At 46.3% G+C, this 23,265-nt stretch overlaps 1 protein-coding gene across 1 annotated transcript in view; it reads right to left on the bottom strand.

Moving 5' to 3' along the window:
• PLXNA4 (plexin A4) overlaps nt 1-23,265 on the bottom strand; it is a 584,028-nt gene that overhangs the window by 13,925 nt on the left and 546,838 nt on the right. The window contains exons 28-30 of the mRNA XM_060279222.1: nt 20,812-21,002; nt 17,077-17,246; nt 10,307-10,519 (exon numbers count right to left, since the gene is read on the bottom strand). Of these exons, the coding sequence (XP_060135205.1) occupies nt 10,307-10,519; nt 17,077-17,246; nt 20,812-21,002 (574 nt within the window). The remainder of the gene's footprint in view (nt 1-10,306; nt 10,520-17,076; nt 17,247-20,811; nt 21,003-23,265) is intronic.

Raw genomic sequence — 23,265 nt, forward strand, 5'->3', positions numbered from 1 at the left:
CCAGAGGTGTGTTCCCTCGCACCCATATCTCTATCAAGCCAGATTGGTCTGACTTCAGAGAGAAGAACCTAAGGTTCAAGTCAAACGAATGGCAAGGGCTAATTGGAGTAATTAAATATTCCCTAACAGACGGGCCTGGCTTCAGATAAAATGGAAGTCGCTTGCATTCCCAGGATCAAGGTAACTGATCATATGTCAAGAATGCTTTGATGGTGTTTCCTGCTCGGCAGGGGGTTGGACTGGATGGCCCTTGTGGTCGCTTCCAACTCTACGATTCTATGATTCTATGATGTAGAGAGAGAGAGAGAGAGAGAGAGAGAGAGAGAGAGAGAGAGAGAGAGACTCATGCATTGTCTGTCAGTAGGCAAGACCAGGGCACTTTTAGAAGAAATGATGCACACTTGCTCCCAAAGCAGATGTTTCTGATATTTGAACTCCTCCTTTCTTCCCTCTTCATATGGAATTGTAAGCATCTCACTTTATTTGAATATTGCTTTATATACGCTCTCAGAACAGAGTCCCCTTTTCTTCCTAACTAGATGTTTTCCCCTGCAATGTCCCCTCTATTCTCCACCTTTCTTGAGATACGGTAAATCCTTGCCCCTTTCTCCTCTGGCCCATCACAATCTGTTCATGCATCTCATCTCACATATTCTTTTCCTTCATAGCCTTTTTTTTTTTTGCAAGGCATAGACAATTGCTTTCTTGTTTCTGCTTACTTTGTATTTTTCTAAGTTATTTGCAGTTGCGTTTTTGACATTATCGTTACAGCTGTAAATCACTGCCTGGAAAGTAGCAGGCACATTTTTTTTTATTATAAATAAATTTTTAAAATCTTATATCTTAGATTGCACAAACTCTAATCTGGAAGAATGAAACAAAGAAATATGCCACCTCATATTAAGTCAGGACATTGGTCCAGTTAACTCAATATTATCTACACCAGGTAGATGTGGGACACGGATGGCGCTGTGGTCTAAACCACTGATCCTCTTGGGCTTGCCGTTTGGAAGGTCAGCAGTTCGAATCCCTGTGACATGGTGAGCTCCCGTTGCTCTGTCCCAGCTCCTGCCAACCTAGCAATTTGAAAGCACACCAGTGCAAGTAGATAGATAGGTACTGCTGCGACTGGAAGGTAAACGGCATTTCCATGCGCTCTGGTTTGCGTCACGGTGTTCCGTTGCACCAGAAGTGGTTAAGTCATGCTTAAGTCACGCCAGCTCCCTTGGCCTGAAAGCGAGATGAGCACCGCAACCCCATAGTTGCCTTTGACAGGACTTAACCATCCAGGAGTCCTTGACCTTGACCTTTGCACCAGGTATCATCAACTTTTTTCAGTCCCAGGAGCCGCTTTTTACTCCAGCATGCAATTGGGCACTCATTTCTAAACCTTTCCTCATATATTTGCATGGTGGTGGTGCTCCCGTTGCGACCCACCTTGGATCTGATTGCGACCCGCCATTTGAAGACCAGTGGATTACACTGACAGGCAGAGGCTCTCTGGGGTTTGAGGAAGAGCTCTCTCCCAACCATAGTTGGAGTTGCCTGGGACTGAACCTGCAGCCTTCCATATGGAAAGTCACTGAGCTACAGCTCTTTCCTGATGCACATGCCTATTCTGGAGAGGCAATGTATCCGCAACAGCAAACGCTAGGAATCCTTTCTGGAGCTCATGTGTCTTCTCTGGAATATGGAGATGACTCTCAAGATGCTCCTTACATAGTAGGTAAGAGAGTTTGGAAGATGGGATTAAGGCCTCTTCTGATTCCGTGCTACATTTGGGCTTTACCGACCGGAAGAAGAAAAGCTCCCGTGGGGCCAATGGGAGCTTTCCTGCCTAAACGGAATGGAAGCGTAGGGGTGATTTTTGTCAAGATCACAATGCAGAGGACTTAGCTGCCAAGTATCCCATTTTTCGCAGGAAACCCCCAGATTTTAATCTGTTTCCCGCTGTTCTCCCGAATGGAGAAAAATCCCGGAAATCCCCCGGATTTCCTACCTGCCAGGGAGCCTCCATTTTGGGTGCCGCTCTTCCCATGTGTGGGCACCGGAAATCAGGTAGAGTGGCACCGGAAGTCGCTTCTACCCATGCCCAATGGTCACCACCAAGATGGGCGCCGCCATGCGGCCACCACCAAGATGGCCACTGGACATGCATAGAAGCGACTTCCGGTGCCAATCTGCCCGATTTCCGGTGCCCACACATGGGAAGAGCGGCCCCGGAAGTTGCTTCTACGCAACTTCCGGTGTCACGCCACTACTGATCCCGCATTTTTCAGTGGGAAGCTTGGCAGGTATGGCAGAGGGAGGATCTCAACCTCTCTTTCCCATGTGCTGATAGTTCGAATGAAAAAAAAATCCCTACACCTGTAATTAAGTATTTTTAAAAACCAATGACGTGATTGTAGGTAACGCAGTTGGCATCATTTGTAATTAGGTCCTCGGCATGTATATGGAACTGGGCACAAGCGATGACATCACCTCCATTTCCCAGGCTTTTTAACATGTTGTGGTGCCTCTCAGTGTGTCTCAAAAAAAATGAGTGACAGCTTAACTTTCTGGCTTCACTCTCCCTTCCTTGCATACCTTCCTTTCACGCTGTTCCTTGTTGCATGGAAATGTTTTATTGCTTGTGACAAATGCAATTAAGCTGCACTGATCAAGTTCTAAGTAGTGTTGTGGATTTGGCAGCATGGAGAGGAAGCAAAGGTCAACCGTGCCCCCCCCCCCCAGCTCCGCCACACCACTGCACGTTAACAAGCTGGTCCCTCTTGGAACATCTGCTCTTCCCAAGGGCTCTGGGATAGCACATCAAACACTGCCAAAGTCACAGGATTTGCCGACTCCAGAGAGGAGGCTTTGACACCAAAGGGGGCTTCAAAAGGAGAGGAGGAAGAAAAGGGTCCAGTCCGGTGGCTCCAGGGCTAATTTGTGCTGTCCTTCTCTGAAACCAAAGAGCCGAGGTCAGCCTTGGATCTTGGCTCCTCTGATCTCACTTCAGAGACAGAGGAAGGGACCTCGAGCGCCAACAGACGTGATGAATAAAAGATGGCCGAAGGTATCCTTGACCTCCGTAGAATGTCTGCAGTTACAAAGTTGTGTCTGGGGCGGCACAAAAGTTTAGCATGTGGGCAATCAGCTCCCATGTCCCTTAAGACGCCAAAGTTTTATATTCTCCCATACAAACTCGCCTCTGGAAGGGAGGACCTTAACTTAATGGGAGGGCATCCGCCCACTGAGCATTGAAAGAATAGTGTCTGAAACCTTCAGGAGCCACGGTCAGTATAGACAGCACTGAGCTACATGGACCAATGGTCTGACTTGGTATAAGACAGCTTCCTATTGTTCGCTGGCATCCGCCTGTCTTGGGAGACAATGGAGGACTACACCTAGAGGGGCGGTCATACTGTTGGAGAGTTATAGCACCTGCTGTGCCTGTAGAGACCAATATGGGAGAGACATGTTTCATTGCAGCTGGGGCAGACGAAGGTGTCCGGTTTTGCTGCTGCACATACACCATGGCATTTCTTCTCTCTGCGGTCCTGCCAGTGGGTATTCCTCCTTTGGCCACGACTATGGATGCATGACTCAACTGCCTGTCTCCAGGCACTGCAGTCATCTGCAAGGGATTCCTGTCTGTGGGCTTCCCAGAGGTATCTGTTTGGCCCCTCTGAGAACAGGATGTTGGACAAGATGGGCCACTGGCCTGATCCAGCAGGGCACTTCATACATTCTTAATATCTTTTTTTCAAAAGGGCAGGTGGCACATCTCCAGGCCGAATGCAGACCTCTTGCTCTTGGTCATCAGGACTCTCGCCAAGCCAGACCCTGTTTGTCACAGGCCACCCTTCCCACTGGCCCCAATCCTTTCATTCAAGTGCTGGTCAAAATGTATCCTTGAATTGTGGTAGTGGCTCCACCCATCATTGGGGACCGCCTCTCCCGGTATGACCCACAGAGGACATTACGGTCCACAAATAATAACATATTGGAGATCCCGAGTCACAAGGTGGCTAGGCTGGCCTCGACCAGGACCAGGGCCTTCTCAGTACTGGCCCCGACCTGGTGGAACGCTCTGTCTCAGGAGACTAGGGCCCTGCGGGATTAGTCATCTTTTCGTAGGGCCTGCAAGACAGAGCTGTTCCGTTTAGCCTTCGGACTGACGCAGTCTGACCCCACGGTTACCCTCCCCTAAGGTTTTATTTATAATGGTTTTATCTTATTCGTAGATTTTTAATTTTAAAATTGAATTTTAACATTGTATTATTCTGTTGTTTTAACTGAATTGTTTCTTTTATATTTGTGTTGATATTATTTGTTGTTAGCCGCCCTGAGCCCGGTCTTGACTGGGAAGGGCGGGGTATAAATAAAAATTATTATTATTATTATTATTATTATTATTATTATTATTATTATTATGTGTGTCCACCTCCAGAAGGTTGCCCATGGAGGGAACTGTGCTGCAAAAAAGGACCCCATCCCCGTTTTAGCGCCTGTTCGCTCACTACCAGTATTTCCAGAGGAGAAATCTCAAACCAGTAAGTCTTGGGCAACTGCATCCCACACTCCCCGCTGTGGGAAGAAAGCAAGGGGTGGGCCATACTGCACAGGGTATCTCCTTGGGCCTCACCCTGCCCCAGGGAACAAGAGCTTTCAGTCACGGATCCAGAGACGAAAGGTTGTAGCTAGTGCTAGTCCTTCTCAGACTAGACCCATTGAAGTTGCGGGACATGACTAGCTTTGGTACATCCAGAGTATGCTCTGAGTAGAACTTGGCTGAATACAACCCAAAACATTCAAATCAGGGGGAGGAAGCTCAAGATCCCCAAGCTGCTATATCTAGCTCTCAGGACTCTCTCTGCATTCCTCATCGGCCCTTCATTGCATCCCTTCCCTGTTTATTTTGCCTGGATCGAACCCTGATGAATGCCTCTTGCTCACTTGGATGGAGCAGGCTGTGTGTGAATGTATGTATAGAAACCGGCCAACTGTACAGAGGTGAGTTTTGCATTAATTCCTCCACCCCCTTATTGGAAAATATATATATAATAAGAATAATATTGGAGAAAACTGGGTATTGAAACCTGCTTAATCTAAATCATATATCCCAGTTTCCAACGGCCCTTTAAAGTACGCTTCACGCAGAGTATACGCAGTCAGAAGTTGACCTGGCAAAGAAAATACCACCAAGAGCGTAGGGAATTATCTCCCATTATATGAAACCACTTACTAGCTGCACACTTGTAAAAGTATACAAATGAAAATACAAACGGTTGGGTTTCTTTAACTGAAGAACAAAGTGACTCTAAAGAGACTTTAAACTAAAGATAAATGCTTTCTCTCTTAGCAACTTTATCTACCCACATTCCAACCTTCAAACCATTCCAAACCTCCCACAAACTCCCACATAACTCCCATTAAACCACCCAAGAAATAACAGCAAACTAGCTTTATAACTAAACAACTCTCATACTAAGATTCAACTAAGGAATCTCTTAAACTGAGAATTAAATCACACTGAGAGATATTTAACTGAGAGATACATTCAACTGAGAGAGTGATCTACTAAGAGATCTAACTAAGAGATGCAGAAGGCTTTCTGCCAGAAAGTAACTTGACTATTCAAAAAATCCAACACCCCTTTGCCTCTGGCCTCACCTGCCACTGGTCTGCGGCTCAGAAGGTTGCCCCAAAGGGAAGACAGTGAAACTGAAAAAGGGTCCTCCATATCTGATTTAAATAAGCACAGCAAAGCAACCATATGACCTACTTATGGCTTTCTTTGCCATGCTGAAGGGAATGTGCCTGAAGTTTTGTCCCAGAATACTGAACTAGAGAAATACTTAAGATGTGTTGCTGTTGCTGCTGCTGAGCATTTCTATCCCGTTAGAATGCACTTTGCATTTCGCTGCAGTTTTTCAAAAGAAAAATGCATGCCTATTAGGCTCCGTCATCCTCTTTTGTCACTGATTTTGCTGGCACAACCACTGCCCAAGGGGGAGGCCCTCGCAGGTTAAGTAGCAGGCACTGCACTGCTACCTTTGTCTGTTATAATACAAATTCTCAATTCCTCTCCTGTGTGCAGAAAGTGCTGCATGCTCCTTTCCTGGGCTCAGGCAAACTCACTTGACGGTGGGAGGAGGTCCAAGGCAGCTAAAGACTTCCATGTTGTAGTCAATATTAAAGGCAATTCTTCTCAGCTCAGCAGCCCTGCTGGGTTCCGATTTGACCAGATAATTATTTTTAAGAGCGGCCGGAGACCTCGATTTCTGCAAAGGCAGTTTCTTAGCAACCAAGGGGCCTCTCTGGAGCTACCTTGCTTAATTATGGCCTAGTTTTCTTACTGTACCCAAGTTTTTCTTCTTCTTAAGTACTAGAGGGAAACAAGCGTAGGGAAAGAGGCAGAAGTGGTTCACAGCTGAGTGTGCAAACTCAGGCTACATTCGCCTGAACAAAGGCAAACAGCATTTGTTACTTCTGAGGGGTTACCTAGAACCAAAAGTATGTCACAGATTTTTTGTCGTTCCACAAGAGCAAACAATTGTCCTTAACAAACCTATCCAAGATACTTTTCATGGTGAGGGTTTTTGTGTGTGTGTGGGGGGGGGGGGAATCTATGTTTTGCTAGCTAGGGAAATCCTTGTGCAAGCTAGCTAGGAATTTGCATAGGGGATGTGCATCAAAAAGGGCCTATCCCATTGAAATTAATGGACACCATCCAATTTATGTCTGAGGTTCTTGAATTCCTCAGAACTTCTATGGAGATTCAAAACCATAGGGTGGAAAATGGAAGATAGTAGGGAGACGCAATCATGTTCCACAAACTCACATACATTATTTACATACCTCTAAATCTGTCCATATATACTAGTAGGTTTATCTACAAATTATGTACCGGTACATGAGAATGCTTCCTTCTCCCATGAAAAGCATCAATGTCAATGACTTGGTGCCATTGCCTAGGGCTGTGCCACTACCTTCCTCTCTTTGGTCATCTGAAGAAGTCCCAGTAAGATAAGCTCCTCAGGGCAGGTGGGAGAAGCAATGATAAGGTGGAAGCTCATCCTGACAAGGCTCTCATCTCCATTTTGTGAATTTATGGGGCTGCGGGCTAACATTGGCCAAGTTGCAACCTCATTGCTGCGGTGGCGGAGATACATCACAGCCTCAACAGAAGCTTGGACATCTTACAAGAGGCTAGAAGATACTCTGCTGCAGTAAATCCTTCTCCTTCCATCTCCAGCAACATCCTGGGCGCCAATGGGTTTGTTCTGCCTACTCTCTGCATCCTATGGTCTCTAATACAGACAGACCTCCTAGTTCTTGGGGAAGGAGGGTTCCCCACACTCTTTAATGATGTCTCTGCTGGCTGTTCCCTTCCTTCTGTTTTGCTTTCCATTATCTCATAACTAGGCAACTTCTGTCGAAGCTGCTCAGTGTCTATGTCTCTCTCTACTCCTGAAATCGCTGGAAAGGAGGGGGGGGCCTTATCTGCCTGGGAATGCATTCCCCAATCCTCTGATCCAGACCATTCGCTGACATAGCTTTTCCTCATCGAGTTGGTCCAGCCCCAGGATCACTTTGGTTTAGGAGACTAACCTGGCCCTCCTTCCTGTGCTGGGAGCTCTGGCAGGAGAGGATAAGGAGGGCCTGAGTGTCCCTTAGCCCCTCCCTTCCATTTCTGAAGCAAAGCTGGTGGCAGAAGTGAGGCGAAGCTGACAGATGCCCATTGCTCTTCCCTCTCCTTAAGCACAGGGCACCACACCATTGCATCTGCTAAGAGCGGGAGCTGTGAGCTAGGAAATCCTTGATTCAATAATCTCAGGCATGAACCCACTAGATGGACTTAAGCACCTCTCAGGCTTAGCCCCTCCTCCACAGCATGGGGGATAATAAATGATACTAGCATGTAACATTTGGGGCTGTTGCAAGGATTACCGCGATAACTTATCTGGAGTACACCAAAGACTCAAAAGTATAATTACTGCCCAATGAAATTGTACAGTGCTATTATAGCGTTCTGCTCTGCCCGCCAAATTTGCTGTGGGGAGGTGCTAGCTGATGCATACATATGTTCTATTCACTACTTCTGATGTATAAGGGGAGGGCTTTGTTGAAAGGGGAGCGAGGCAAAACTCTCGGCTGACAGCAACAGATCACTTTCCCTTCCTCCGATTTCCTGTGACTGTGACGGTTGTACTCAATAGTCCTCCTCCTCTGTGAATTTGTCTAATCCTCTTTTAAAGCCATCTAGGTTGGTGACCGTCGCTCCAGAGTTTCATACCTTCCAACATTTTCACCCCACAAAATCAAAATGTCAGGAGGGGCAGGTCTGGCGACCGATGGCAGGGTCACGAGCCAGAGCTCTGGCACGGCCCTGCTGACTCACTGTAGGGTGAGCATCTTTTGGTCTGGTCTTCTTGGGATCCAGGCAGAAGCCGGAATTGGCTTCTGTGATCCGGGATGTCCCACTCAAAATGGGACACCTGCAGGGTATGTAGCTTAACTATGTGCGGCATGAAGAAGACCCCACGAACCAACCTTGAACTGATTATAAATTAAGTGGGAAAGGAAAGTCAGGGATTTGAGCCTGTGACATAAAGGGTATGCACTGAATGGACACTTCTTGTTTCCAAAGGCCTGCAATGCTTCCCTCAGCTCCACCCCCTCCTCTGCAGCCTCCCTCGTTCCTCGCAAAACCTTTTCTCCTCAGGAGAAATGAGAAGACAGTCTCAGCACAAACTCTGAGTTAAGGAGCTGTGTGGCATGAGAACAATGCTGAGCTAAACGGGCTACGGTGAATATTATTTCCATTCTTGCGAAACAAACAAAGAAGGAAGGCGAGGGGAAAGAGGCCTGCCAAAAGTTGCGAGCAGAGAGTCATCAGGGTGCTGCTTGGAAATCCACCACAAGCAGGACTTGAAGGCATCAGATGTACCTTTCTGTTTGTGCCTACACATGCCGACCAGTTTCAGCACGTAAGACAAGCACAGCGATTCCTGCATCAGGATAGCTTGGCCACGGTTGCCCGTCGGCTGGTAACATCAAGGCCAGATTACTGCAATGCGTTCTACATGGGGCTACCCTTAAGGTTGGTCCAGAGGCTGCGGCTAGCAAAGGATGTGGCAGCTAGGCTGCTTGTGGGGCAAACAACAGCAAGCATATAACAGCTTGTTTTCAGGATCTGCGCTTGCTGCCAGTCTAAATCTGGGCCAAGTTCAAGGTGTTCGGGAAAACAGTTTGGAATCAGGTGATTTGAGAGACCGTTTTATCCCCAATATACCCAGTATAACCCAGATATAACAATATAGCCCAGTATAACTCAGATTAATGCAGGTTGTGGGAGAGTTTCTCTGCAAAGTCCCCTGAAAGATCAGAAGCTGCTCCGTAAACATGGAGCAGGGCCTTGGGTGTGGCTGCTCCTTTTTCAGTGGAGCAGCTTCTGGGTTGAGATCATGGCCCACTGTTTGTACTTACCAAATCAATTGAGCATGTGATTGTTTCGACAAGCTTTTCCAAAAGATCTGTGCCCTAACTGGGTTCCCCACCCCCCTATTGCTTTTAAACCTGTCTTGAATTGGCTTTCGTAGTTTTGAAAAACTATAGGTGATTCAATAATAATAATAATAATAATAAAATTTATTTATACCCCGTCCATCTAGCTGGGTTTCTCCAGGCACTCTGGGCAGCTCCCAACAGAATATTAATAATAAAAATGTGATAGAACATCAAACATTAATAACTTCCCTAAACAGGGCTGCCTTCAGATGTCTTCTAAAAGTCGGATAGTTGTTTATTTCCTGATGGGAGGGCATTTCACAGGGTGGGCGCCACTACCGAGAAGACCCTCTTCCTGGTTCCCTGTAACCTCACTTCTTGCAGTGAGAGAACCGCCAGAAGGCCCTTGGAGCTGGACCTCAGTGTCCAGGCTGAAAGATGGGGGTGAATATGTTCTTTCATGTATACTGGGCTGAGGCCCTTTAGGGCTTTAAAGGTCAGCACCAACACTTTGAATTGTGCTCGGAAACGTCCTGGGATCCAATGTAGGTCTGTAAATTTATAACATCACCATCAACTGGGGCACCCAATCAGGTGGGCAGGGTACAAACAAACAAATAATTGTCATGTCCTTCAGAAATCATTTAAGCCAATGATCAAACTCACTGATTTCCGAAAATTAATTCATGCAGAAACATACATTCTTCTAACTGAACCTATTACTAACCCCTAGTTGACCCTTCCAGCTCTACAATTCTATGACCGGACAGCCCCAAGTTCTAGTGTTGCAAGAAAGGGCAGGATATACCTTTCCACCCAGTTCTTGTAGCTGGGGATATCCTTGGCGTAGAGGAGCTTATTTGAGGGGGAATCCTTGCCCAAACGGTGCTCTGAGGTCGAACAGGAGTCCATGAAGGTTTGCGCTACGACCGAGAGGCAAGCGTCGGTGATGCTGTTCTTGTGGATGTCGAAGACAAACTGCGGGTTCTTGATCATGTTCACCCAAAATCTTAGCGGCAAGCTTCAGGAAAGGAAGAGGGAAGGAAGATTAAGATAAGATGATAAGATAAGATAATCTTTATTGTCATTGCCCCCCTGTGGGAACAACGAAATTACTCGGCTGCTCCATCCACTCAGATAAGGCACTCCACATAAATTTAAAATAACCACAAAACATTAATTAAACAATACAATACGAAATCTATATCTATATCTATATCTATATCTATATCTATATCTATATCTATCTATCTATCTATCTATCTATCTATCTATCTATCTATCTATCTATAAATGTAAAAATCATGAAAGTGTGGGATCCACTTTTCTCCGTAACCGCTTGACCGATTGTCCTGAAATTTTGACACAACGATCCAGGCCACTCCCCGAGCGTTGTTTGAAAAAAAATCCCTCAAATCTCACACCTCCACAGGTACAAACATCTTTTTCAACAAAGTAAAGCAGCGCCCTCAAGTGGATTTCCTCCCACAGTACACCTCCCCCCTTCCTGTGAAATCTACACCACACCCACAAACCCCGCCTCCACCACGAGATCCACCACTCACATCCATCCATCCGGCAGAGGTGTTGAAGACCAAACCAACTGAAAACAGGCCTTTTCCAGCAACAAGGCCCAACATTGCCAAGTGGAGGTAGGGGCCTGCCTGGGGGTGGGGGTGGGGGGCAAATAGGGGCATGGATACGTAATGGGTCAGAACAGGGTGGGGGGAGACACAGGGATGAAACCTGCCCTCTCCACAGTATCTCGCCTCGACTCAGGAGGGCTCTGAGGCTCAGGGGGATATGAAGGGGGGCTATTACCCTCCATTTCACAGACTAACGCACAGCAACGCATGCAGGGCCAGCTAGTGGCAAATAAAAATAAGATGATTTCAAAGTCCAGACTTTCCACCCCCTCAGCTAGGGGCACCCATCCACCCCTCTCTCGCTAGCTGATGAGGGAGGAGGAGCCGGGGAGCTCTAGGCAGGCAAGAGGGACAGGGAGCAATCCAGCCATTCTGTGCAACGCACTAACACAGTCACACACATACTGGTGAGCTCAGTATCGAGAAGAGGGAAGGAGCTCTCCCTGCAATTGCTCAAGGTTATTGAGCTTTTTTGTGGGGGGGAGACAAGAGTTCTTGATGTGTTTTTTTTTGGGGGGGGGAGAGCTCTTTCTTTTCTTTTAGGCTGGTGATCACTAAGGAATCCACCATCTACCCTCGATCTACCAGAAACATCCTGGGGATCTACCGGTAGATCCCGATCTACCTGTTGGCCATGCCTGCTCTAGGGGAATTCGCTTACTTCCAGCTGTATAGGTTCACCTTGTAAAACACTTCCGAGTGTTAACAAAAAGTCTTCAGCCAACGGAATTGCAACCTTTTGCTTTAATTAGCAATGCAAACTTCTTGCAAAGAACTGTTACAGCTTAAACTGCTGGCATGAAGTCTGAATCCCTTCAGAGGAAAGAGGTATCTAGCCTCTGATTATTCTCTGACTTGAGGCTTATCCACAATTCCTCTTGCCCTGATGTTCCCCACTCGTTCCCAAGAGTTTTCCTTGGGGAAGGAGTGGGGCAAGGGGAAAACTGCTTGGATCCATGCCCGGAAAGCCCAGGTCAAGAGGAAAGCCACTTGGACCCATGCTTTCTAGCATGGGACAAGTGAAAGTGTAGATGAGCCTTATGTTAATCTACCAGAACCACATTTGAAAGCCTCATTATGACCTCATTCACTTCCATTTTGACCTCATTCACTTGCAAGAATGGCCTGTCAGTTCCGCTGGTGCTCTGGAAGGTTATATCATTGCTCCTGCTCTGAAAAAGAGTCCCGGAGCTGTGCCCCCCCCTCCACTGGACCACTGCTCCCAGCTTAGGCAGAACCATACATTACACGCTCAAGCCATGGGGTTCCCAGTCTCATGTTGTCCTCTTAAGGCAAACGCATGCTGAGGTTTGTAGTGAGAGAAACTACAAATGGGAGGGACAGTGGAGGAGTGAGGGGTGGATTTGCAGCACGGAAGTGGCCTCTCTAGGGTGCAAGCCTGGGCAGTGTGTATGGAGGTCCTGGGCTGCCTAGACAACAAGACCCTGCTCCATGGGCGTACCCAGCGAGGGGCAAGGGGGGGCAGCTGCCCCCAGAAGCAAAATAAATAAATAAATGGTTATAAAGTGATGAAACAAAACAAAATTAGCAAGGGCGATGGTGAATAATCAGTTGTTTACCACACTGAAATGGTGTAAAAACCGAGAAGTATCTAGAGCCACCTAGCGACTGGTAGAGGAATCTATGTCAGCGCTGGATAGGGAGTGAAAGAAGCGGGACGGAGCGAATGGTCGAGGCGGCGCGCTCCTACCCTGCCATGCGAGATGCCCGCTTCGCCTCTATCCGGAGGAGACGACGGCGTGAAGAGCCGCCGCAGAGCAGATGCAGCCGACCACGTGAGCAGCGGGGCAGCTGGACCATGGTGGGGGTGTCCGGGCTGCTCTCCCTGCAATGGTGAGACCTTGCTCCTTCTGGGCTGCCTGTGCGCGCGAGCACCGACTTGTACGTGTCCAATTCTCCCCAGTTGCTTTATTTCCAATCGCTGGTTTATTTTATCTCTGAACCTCTTTTACAAAAAGGAAAGTAAGCCAGAGTTGCCTCTCCTATAATTATATATAATTTTTCTTAAAATTTTGGTTTGCCTTTTCCGTGCTGAAATGTCACAACCTGAACGACCATGGCTTGCCCCCCCCCCCCAAGTTTTGTTCCTGGGTATGCCCCTGGTGCTCTCAGCCTTGCTGATGTGGTCCAGAGGAAAACAAAGGGATATATTTGGTACCAACCTGATGGCGGTTACGTCAACAAAAAACCCGTTTCATTTTTCTGTTTAAATCTATTCATCCGGGGGGGGGGGGGGGCTAAATTCTGAACTTGATTTTGATTGCTTTGTTTAAATATTGTTGTACGTGTTATTGTTATGTATTTGTCCTGTGTAACTGCTTCTTATGGGTCTACTTTGTATTCATATGCTGTACTTGCTATACTGTCACTTTAAACATATCGTCATTAGAAACACCCATGGCTTACTTGATATATACTATGCAAGTGAGTTGCAAGTATCAGCAGCTACAGTACTAGTGAGCACTGATCCGTAACATGAATCTTACTTACATGATCTTGTGAAAAATATTGGGTACATACCCGGTACCTTCATGCACTTTGTTTTGTATATTCTGTTTTTTTTATATAATGTGTATGTGGGTAGCTCAATTCTGTTATCATTCATTGGTTGTATGCTTTGTATTGTATTTTCAGCTGATGAAGACTATTACGAAACAGTAGTATCATTCCGGAAACACTGTCCTTGAGACTTTTGGGACGTCTTCTGTTGAAACGTTAATAATAATAATAATAATAATAATAATAATAATAATAATAATTTACTGGCTGGGTTTCCCCAGCCACTCTGGGTGGCTTCCAACAAAATATTGAAATACAATGGTCTGTTAAACATTGAAAGCTTCCCTAAATAGGGCTGCCTTCAGATGTCTTCTTAAAGTCTTCTAAAAGTCTGCAGTGAGAGAACCGCCAGAAGGCCCTCGGCACTGGACCTCAGTGTCCGGGCAGAATGACGGGGGTGGAGATGCTCCTTCAGGTATACTGGGCCACATTTTTAGGACTTTAAAGGTCAGCACCAACACTTTGAATTGTGCTCGGAAACGTACTGGGAGCCAATGTAGATCTTTCAAGACCAGTGTTATGTGGTCTCGGCGGCCGCTCCCAGTCACCAGCCTAGCTGCCGCATTCTGGATTAGTTGTAGTTTCTGGGTCACCTTCAAAGGAAGCCCCACATAGAGTGCATGGCAGTAATCCAAGCGAGAGATAACTAGAGCATGCACCACTCTGGCGAGACAGTCCGCAGGCAGGTAGGGTCTCAGCCTGCGTACTTTTGAAAAACTATTGAGAAAACTTTACTTTTTAGACTTTTGAGACGTCTTCTGCTGAAACCTTTGAATAACCATTGTGAGACTGACCTTTGACGCCTATCTTGAACTCATGGCTTGACTTTCTGTGCCACTAGTCTGTTACATTGTATATATGAACTCTAATAGATTTATTCCTACTTTTTGAATGATTTCATTATTCTGTTATATATGCTCTAACAGTTATTAGCCTACGTGTTGTGTCTATATTTCTGTGATTAGGTCATGCACCCATAGCAGTGACCAGAGAAGAAATGACTGTGGGGAGGGGCACAGAAAGAAGAAATGCCATGTGCAGCAGCAGAACTGGATGCTTTCCTCTGCCCCAGCTGCAAGAAAACATGTTTCTCCTGTAGGGATCTCTGTAGCCATAGCCAGCACTCTAACTCTGTAATGGCTTGACTTTACCCCCCAATGGCGCACACTTCCAACGGATGCCACCTAGGACACTTTCTGGATGAACATTTGCCTGCCAGACTTCACACTTACAGAACATTTTGTTGCAAGTTCCGCAGCTCTGCAGCAGCAAGCAAGGATCAAAATGCATTGAAAGCCCATATTTTGAGGAAGTACATTTAGAAATGTGCATTTAGATGGGCATCCAAATGCTAAAAGAAGCTCGTTGTCTGGCTGTAATGGGATAATCCCCATGTATGCAGCCCTGAGCTGCCATGAAATGAGATGCTGATGATAATTATATCAAGAGTGATATTGAATTACTAGAACAGTGGTGCTGCTCCTTTGCCAGCCTTGTAGTCAAGCTAAACAGGGATGGTGACTGCTTCAAAATTTCTTCCTGTTCCGAACCTGTCCAGCTACCTTCAAAGGACCCACATCCTCCATATGTAAGAACCATGTTTGATACATGATCCGTGAACTCCCAGATAGCACGATTCTTTCCCTAACAATTCCCTGGCTATTTCTGCCGATTGCACTTGAATCCCGACTTACTACTGAATCTTCCCCGAGTCGAGGGACTTCTCCCAGCATCTAGTAGCAGAAGATATGTAGAGCAGTGGCTTGGAAGAATGAAGCCAGGGGAAGCCAAGTTGGAATCATCTGAATCTGACTGAGAAGAGATAGTTTTTTTCCTCCTAGTTTCTCAAGCCCCCTCCCTTCCACCCACCTTCTTCTCTCCCCCACCCCCCTTAAATAAACCTCCTGCTCATTTAGTCTGAGTGGCTTCAATCAGACTTAGATTAGTGCCACAGATGATGTTAATAATATGCTAATGTTTCATTAGCTGAAAGCTTCTTTGGTTTCCTGGAGTTTTCTCTGTTTATTTATTTTTGTGTGTACAATGCCAACAGCCTGCCAGTCAGCATGGAGGAGATGCTTCAGAGCACCCCTTGCGCACTCGCCTGCATCTCAAGATGTGCCAGTGCCTTTCGGGAAGGGTTGTGACACTTCCTAGCAGACTGGCATAGTGAGAAAGGGAGCCTCCCTCCCTCTCCACTAATTTTTGCATGTGGAATTTTTGCTCCATGCAATATCGCTGAGGAATTGATGCTTTTGAATTATGATGCTGGAGGAGACTCTTGAGAGTCCCATGGACTGCAAGAAGATCAAACCTATCCATTCTGAAGGAAATCAGCCCTGAGTGCTCACTGGAAGGACAGATCGTGAAGCTGAGGCTCCAATACTTTGGCCACCTCATGAGAAGAGAAGACTCCCTGGAAAAGACCCTGATGTTGGGAAAGATAGAGGCCACAAGGAGAAGGGGATGACAGAGGACGAGATGGTTGGACAGTGTTCTCGAAGCTACGAACATGAGTTTGACCAAACTGCGGGAGGCAGTGGAAGACAGGAGTGCCTGGCGTTCTCTGGTCCATGGGGTCACAAAGAGACGGACACGACTAAACGACTAAACAACAACAACAACAGAGCTGGGGTCCCCAAATAGGCCGCTGTGGGCTCCATCGAACACCCTGCTTGGTGCTAACCAAGCACCCTTGCATATCACATTTTTAAAAAACAACTGAGGGGGTTTCTTGGGTGGCATTCAACTAAGTTGTTCATTAGGGAGGGAGTGGGGCATGGTATGTGGAGTGGTGGGGAAGTCTTGTGTCCAGATCAAGGGAAGTGGTGGTAGCACCTTGGTCAGACGCCACCTGGAAACACTGTGTCTGGGGTGCCGCAATTTAAGAAGGATATCGACAAGCTGGGGGTTGTGCAGAGGAGGGCAACCAAGATGATCAAGGGTCTGGAAACCAAGCCTGATGAGGAATGGTTGAAGGAGTTGAGGATCTTTAGCCTGCAGAAGAGGAGACTGAGAGGAGACAGAGTAGCCACCTTCAAATATCTCAAGGGCTGTCACATGGAAGAGGGAACAAGCTTGTTTTCTCCTGCTCTGGAGGGTAGGACCTGCACCAGTGGATTCAAGTTACAAGAAAGGAGATTCTGACTAAACATTAGGAAGAGCTTTTTGATGATAAGAACTGTTCAACAGTGGAACTGATGGTTCTCCTTCAGTGGAGGCTTTGGAGCAGAGGTTGGTTGGCCAGCTGTTAGAGATTATTTAGCTCTGACCCCTGCATTGCAGGGGGTTGGAATAGATGACCCTTGGGGTCCATTCCAACCCTATGATTCTATGACGATGTTGCACTCACCAGTTGCTTTTCCAAGTGTGCCGCACGTGAGGATCGTGGATGTTGTGCTTGTCTGCCTGCTCGTCCAAGAAGTCGAACATGTATTTGATGGCCAGGGGCAGGGCACTCCCACGATGCGCTGTGCTGAAGATGGTCTCAAAGAGGTCATCCACAAACTTCTGTAAAGTGCCCTAGTAGGAGGAGAGCAAAAGGAGGAAGGTGAAGAGTAGAAGAGTTTGGATTTGATATCCCGCTTTATCAATACCCGAAGGAGTCTCAAAGCGGCTAACAATCTCCTTTCCCTTCCTCCCCCACAACAAACACTCTGTGAGGTGAGTGAGGCTGAGAGACTTCAGAGAAGTGTGACTAGCCCAAGGTCACCCAGTAGCTGCATGTGGAGGAGCGGGGAAGCGAACCTGGTTCACCAGATTACGAGTCCGCTGCTCTTAACCACTACATCCCACTGGCTCTCAGTGTGGTGTTGCGGGTGGTAAGTACGCCCATCACTGGAGGACAAAAGGCTTCTAAACCAATGTGTGAATAGGCTAGATCTATGATGTCACTTCAAATGTCACAAAAGGTTTTCCTTCCGGAATGCACAACTGCCAAAGTTGTCGGATTCCTCGTTGTGCAGCATTCCAGCCTGTGGAACTGTTTCTTGCTACACGCCTCCCAAACTGTTGAAACGATCTAGGCAGATCAGAGTTGTAGAGTTGTAAGGGACCCTGACGATCATCTAGTCCAGCCCCCTGCAATGCAGGAATGTGCAGGTGTCCCTTACAGGTATCCAACTTTCAGCCTTGACATTATCAGCACCACACACTAACCAGCTGAGCTAGACAATTGGGTGAGTAGTACACATTGTAGGCTGTGTCAAAATCTGTCTATCAAAATCTTTGCCCCATCTGTGACTAGAATTGTCAACTGTTTATAGGCTTGGTTCTAGTATATTATTATTATTATTATTATTATTATTATTATTATTATTATTATTATCATCATCATCATTATTTCCATCTGACTGGGTTGCCCCAGCCACTATGGGCAGCTTCCAACATAGATAAAAACACAATAAAACATTAAACATTAAAAAAACTTCCCTATAGGGGGCTGCCTTCAGATGTCTTCTAAAGACTGTAGAGTGACTTATGACAGGAGGGCATTCCATCATTCACCATTCACTTTTTGCTCAAATAAGTTTACTTAAATTTGCACGTTGTCCAGATAGCAAGGGTCTCATTTTGAGAATCAAATTAGAGGTGATGGGGACAGCAAGATCCATTTATTACACGTTGGCCCCAATTGCTTATGAGGTGAGGGAATGGGAGAGTCAAACAAATTCAATGGCTCCTAGCCAGAATGGTTATGTTTAACTATGCATGAGAAGAACTAATTTCTTTGGTCTGTCCTGGGTTTTCCAAGGTTCCATTGGATGTCCGCAAGTAGGCTGAGTTCAGCTTCCTTCACCCGCCTGCTGCTCTTGATGCAAAATTTAAACCCTAACCTCCACCCCTAACCTTGCCTCGCAACAATCTGTTTTCCTTTCCTTTCCTTTTTTTTAGTTTTAAAAATAACCTTTATTTAAGTCATTAAAATACAATACAAAGAAAAAAAGTACATCATTTAAACAAATATTTGTTAAAATAAAAATAAAAAAGATTAACTTCCCAATCACCACACATCACTTGACTTCTGAATTCTCTTTAGTTTGCGTTCCTAACCATTACGTTACATCTCTGATTGAATTTTTCCAATCCCTTATTATTTTATTTATTTTACTTTCCATTTTCCCATCCTTTTTACAAATTTCCCCATTACAGCTTAATTTAGACAGATCATCAACTCCGTTTTTATATCATTTTTCTTAAAATACTCCTCCACTACCCCCCATTCCAATTTAGATTTTTGTTTAGAAGTATTCCTGATTGCAGCCGTCATTCTTTCCAAATTCATAAATTCTATTAATTTTATTTGCCAATCTTGGATTGTGGGCACCTCAGTTTTCCTCCATTTTTGAGCGATCAATAATCTTGCTTTCCTAATGCAGCGCTGCTAGGGAACCCCTTCTGCCTGCCCTGCTTCTGTGCAGCGCTGTGAAGTTGTCGGCAAAACCAATTCTGTGTAAATAACAAAGTGCCGGCGCTGAGCGACAAGGAGGTGTTGCCATGCGGAAGGCATCAAGTGTTAAAACACCGTCCATGGCATTCTCAGGCTGAAAGTCAACTGCAGAGAGTTATAGAGCTGTCAGGCAAATCATCTCCCATGAAAACGCTGAGCACGGTGACAGATTGAGTGCTCACCGCCCGCTCGCTTGCCTGCCTGCACCTTCGTACAGGCCAGCACCTTGGCAGAGAGGCTGTTTCCCCTGTCAACCAGTCCGCTGGAGAACTCTCTCCATCTCTCTCCTCCTCCACTAAATGCTCCTCCTGATCAACCGCCCTAAACATTAGAGGAGGGAGAGAATGGTTATTGCGTTCCAGACTACAGGATGCATTATGAGGGCGTTTCAAACGAATTCCAGCTTGTTTGGGGTCACAGAGACTCCTGAAGGATGGGAAGCCTGTGCAACACACTGTGAAATGACTCAGGGGGAGCTTTCCAGAACTGGAGGACATTTGCCTGACACCGTTGACATATCCATTCTTTGCCTGGATTTTAGCACTTTCACTAAAACATTTAAATTCATGCCCTGCAACATTTCTCCAGTGAAAAAAAGGGACATCCTAAGGAAAAGTAGGACATTCAAAAACAGAAACTGGGACAGCTTCTCTAAATCAAGGACATCCCTAGAATATAGGGACACTTGGAGGGCCTGTAAATGTTATTTATTTATTTTTAAAAATAGTAGACATATTTAAATAAGTCTCCCTGGCTGCTAAGACTCTTCTCGGAAGCCATGTTGATGCTTTCCCTTCAGAAGGCCCAAATGATTTGTGACTGACATTCACCTTGCCCTATAAGCAATGCCAGAACTCTGGAATCCCCACCCTTCTGGAGGTGTGGCAGGCTAGATTGCTTTACATTTTTCCAGCGACATCTACACTAGCTTGGTGACGTCCACAGAATGGAAGAGGTCCAGATGGATCTGTCTTTTGGTGCCAGGCCCGTTGGCAGACCAACTCTGCATTATGAAGATATCTCTGCAAATGGGATACGAAGGCTGGCAACCATAGGTACTAGAATACAGTGGAACCTCTACTTACGAATAACTCGACCTACGAATGTTTCGACTTACGGACAGAGCTCCGTCCGCCATCTTGGATGCGGTTTAGATAGGATTTTTTCTACTTACAAATTTTTAGATAGGGTTGCTTTGACTTACGAATTTTTTCTCCTAATGCATTCCTATGGGATTCGACTTACAATTTTTTTCGACTTACGAATGTGCGTTCGGAATGCATTAAATTCATAAGTAGAGGTTCCACTGTATATGCATATACTTTAGATATATTTGCAGTCATTGTGAATATTAACTTTTGCTTTTAAAGGGGGTGAAATCTGGGTACATTGCGAATAGCAGGAAACACTACAGATAAAAGGCAAACCCAACCGCAAAATCATCCTCTCATCTCTTACCTGCCAAGACATGGGTTCGAACCCTACGTTGGACAAAATATTCCTGCATTGCAGGGGGCTGGACTAACTAGATGACCCTTCCAAATTCTATGATTCTAAGATCCCAAGAGTACTGGCACCTTCTGTCCTTCAAAGCCTTTGCCACCAAATTATTCCCCGATCCTCACAACCCTTCCATACCTTGGTGGCTAGCAGCCTGGTCAGGTAGATCTCCGACACCATCTTGCTCCCTCGGTCACCCTCTTTCTGATCTCCATGCTCGTGGTTCTTGACCAAATGCCACATCTTGACCCCACTCTCCAGGTCGGGTGTGATCATGGGCGTCCGGGAGCGCAAGCTGTCTGGGCTGCCCGTGTAGCGGATCATGTTTTCTGAAAGGGCGAAATCCCATACATAGCTTCAGGATATTTTCTTCAAAGGACAAGCTGGGTAACCAGTTCTGGAACAAGTTCTCCTGTGAGGTCGCCTTACCCCATATGTGCCAAACCAACTGCTTAGATCGGCGGAACTGGCATTGCTACAGGTGCCACATAATATGCGTTCCGCATTTGTAAGAAGCTGGCCACTTATACTTTGGATCTCCCTGCCTATTGACCCGAGGCATGTGCCTTCAGTGTACAGTACTCTTTTTGGCACCTGTTAAAAACATTTTTATTTAGAGCAGAGTCTCCCAAACTTGGATCTCCAGCTGTTTTTAGACTACAATTCCTGTCAGGGGTTGTTGTGGCTACTCTTGAGTAACGACCCTCCACATCTGCTTGTCTTTAAGATGTTTTTATTTGTGCATATTATTTACAGTGCAAAGTGTCCATAAATCATGTCTGCCTCAGTCTGAGTCAGAACCTCGCAATGGCTGCTTTCTGTTTTGCGCCCAACATAACAGCCTGGGAACCCCAAAGGGCCTCCCCTTGCTCCTACAGGGAACCGTTCGTCTCAATTCAGGCCAGCCAGATGGGCGGGGTATAAATAATAAATTATTATTATTATTATTATTCTGACTGTTTGCTGGTCCCTTCCTCCACAGCTCTCTCTCCCTACCCTCTGAGACTTTCTGTTTCCTGGCTTTTGTAATCTAATCCGCTGCTGGACTTATTGCTCTGGGAGGAACTCGACCTGATTTGGGGGGGCTGTTCCCTATAAGCCTTCCCCCTTACAACTGCCATCCTCCATGGCCATTGGTCCTTCTAGCTAGAGATGATGGGAGTTGTAGTCCATAAACAGCTGGGGACCCAAGTTTGGGAAACTCTGGTTTAGACAAATATACATATTTAGGAAGGTGGCTGGGAAATGTAGTCCAAAACATCTGGAATGCATCAGGTTGGGGAAATCTGATACATAATATGTAGGACTGTCTTTCTCTTCTACCATATCAGGTTCTGCCCCCCCCCCCCCAAGCTCTTTAGCTAGAGTTGGCTATATATCTGTTCACATGAACACGAACAATAATCTCTTAACCACACTGGGCTTTTGCGTCTACTATTCTGACTTGGCGCTCAAATTCCCCGAGTGTCATTTTGACTGGTGCTCTTGTAGATTTTAGAAGGATATGCAAATCAAGACGCTGAATGGGGAACACCACACTTTATAAGGTTAATGCAAAAAGTGGGACCAAATTGTCATCTGCCACGAGCTAAGATCAGGGGTCACCAAGGAGGGCAAGTTCTATCTTGGAAGAGGCACTAATGAGTTGCCAGCTGTATTAATTACTGCCAGCGCATCCTGGAGCATCGTGGACAGAGCTTAAAGTTATTGGTCTTCATCTGCTGGGTCATGACCTGACCTAAGGTGGGTTGTATCAGAAGGTGGTACTGCCATTTCCTTTCCTTTCTTTTTAGCCCTTCCACGCCCATCAGGGAAGAGTCAGGAGCACACTGTCTGCACCAAGGAGGAGACAGGGGATCTCCCTGAGGAGGAGGTCAGTTCCCCAACACAGCAGCCAGATGTATGGAGGAACGTGACTCATAGAAGTAGAAGGCCCAGGGATCGCTCTGAGTGCTTAGAATTACACAACCGTTTTGAAGTGCTCATGGAAGACGAGGAACAGACTCCACCTGAGGATCTCTCCCTCATCACAGTTGATGAGGAATATGAAGACGAGCAGCAAAGTCAGTCCTCCGGGAATATGCAGGTAACCTTGGAAGGGACAGCACATGGAAGAATCCCAACCAAGCCTATGAAGAGGCGTGTAGTGGTGATTGGGGATTCCCTACTGAGGGGTACAGAAGCAGTGATCTGTGGGCCTGACAAGATGTCTCGAGAGGTGTGCTGTCTACCTGGGGCCAAGATCAAAGATGTAACAGAACGGCTGCAAGGAATCATAAAACCCACCGACAAATACCCCTTCCTTTTGGTGCATGTGGGAACCAATGACACTGCAAGCCATAGCTTACAGAAGATCAAAAATGATTATGAGGCTCTGGGCAGGAAGTTGAAGCAATTAGATGCACAAATTGTCATCTCTTCTGTCCTCCCAGTTGAACGACATGGCCCAGGGAGAGAGGGAAAAATAGGGGAAGTGAACAACTGGCTTCGCAAATGGTGCAAACAGGAACGGTTTGGATTCCTAGATCACGGTCTGCAGTTTCTTGAAGATGGACTTCTGGCAAGTGATGGACTGCACCTCACAAAAGTTGG

Source organism: Zootoca vivipara, chromosome 10 (genome assembly GCF_963506605.1).
Source record: "Zootoca vivipara chromosome 10, rZooViv1.1, whole genome shotgun sequence".
Taxonomy (NCBI): Eukaryota; Metazoa; Chordata; class Lepidosauria; order Squamata; family Lacertidae; genus Zootoca; species Zootoca vivipara.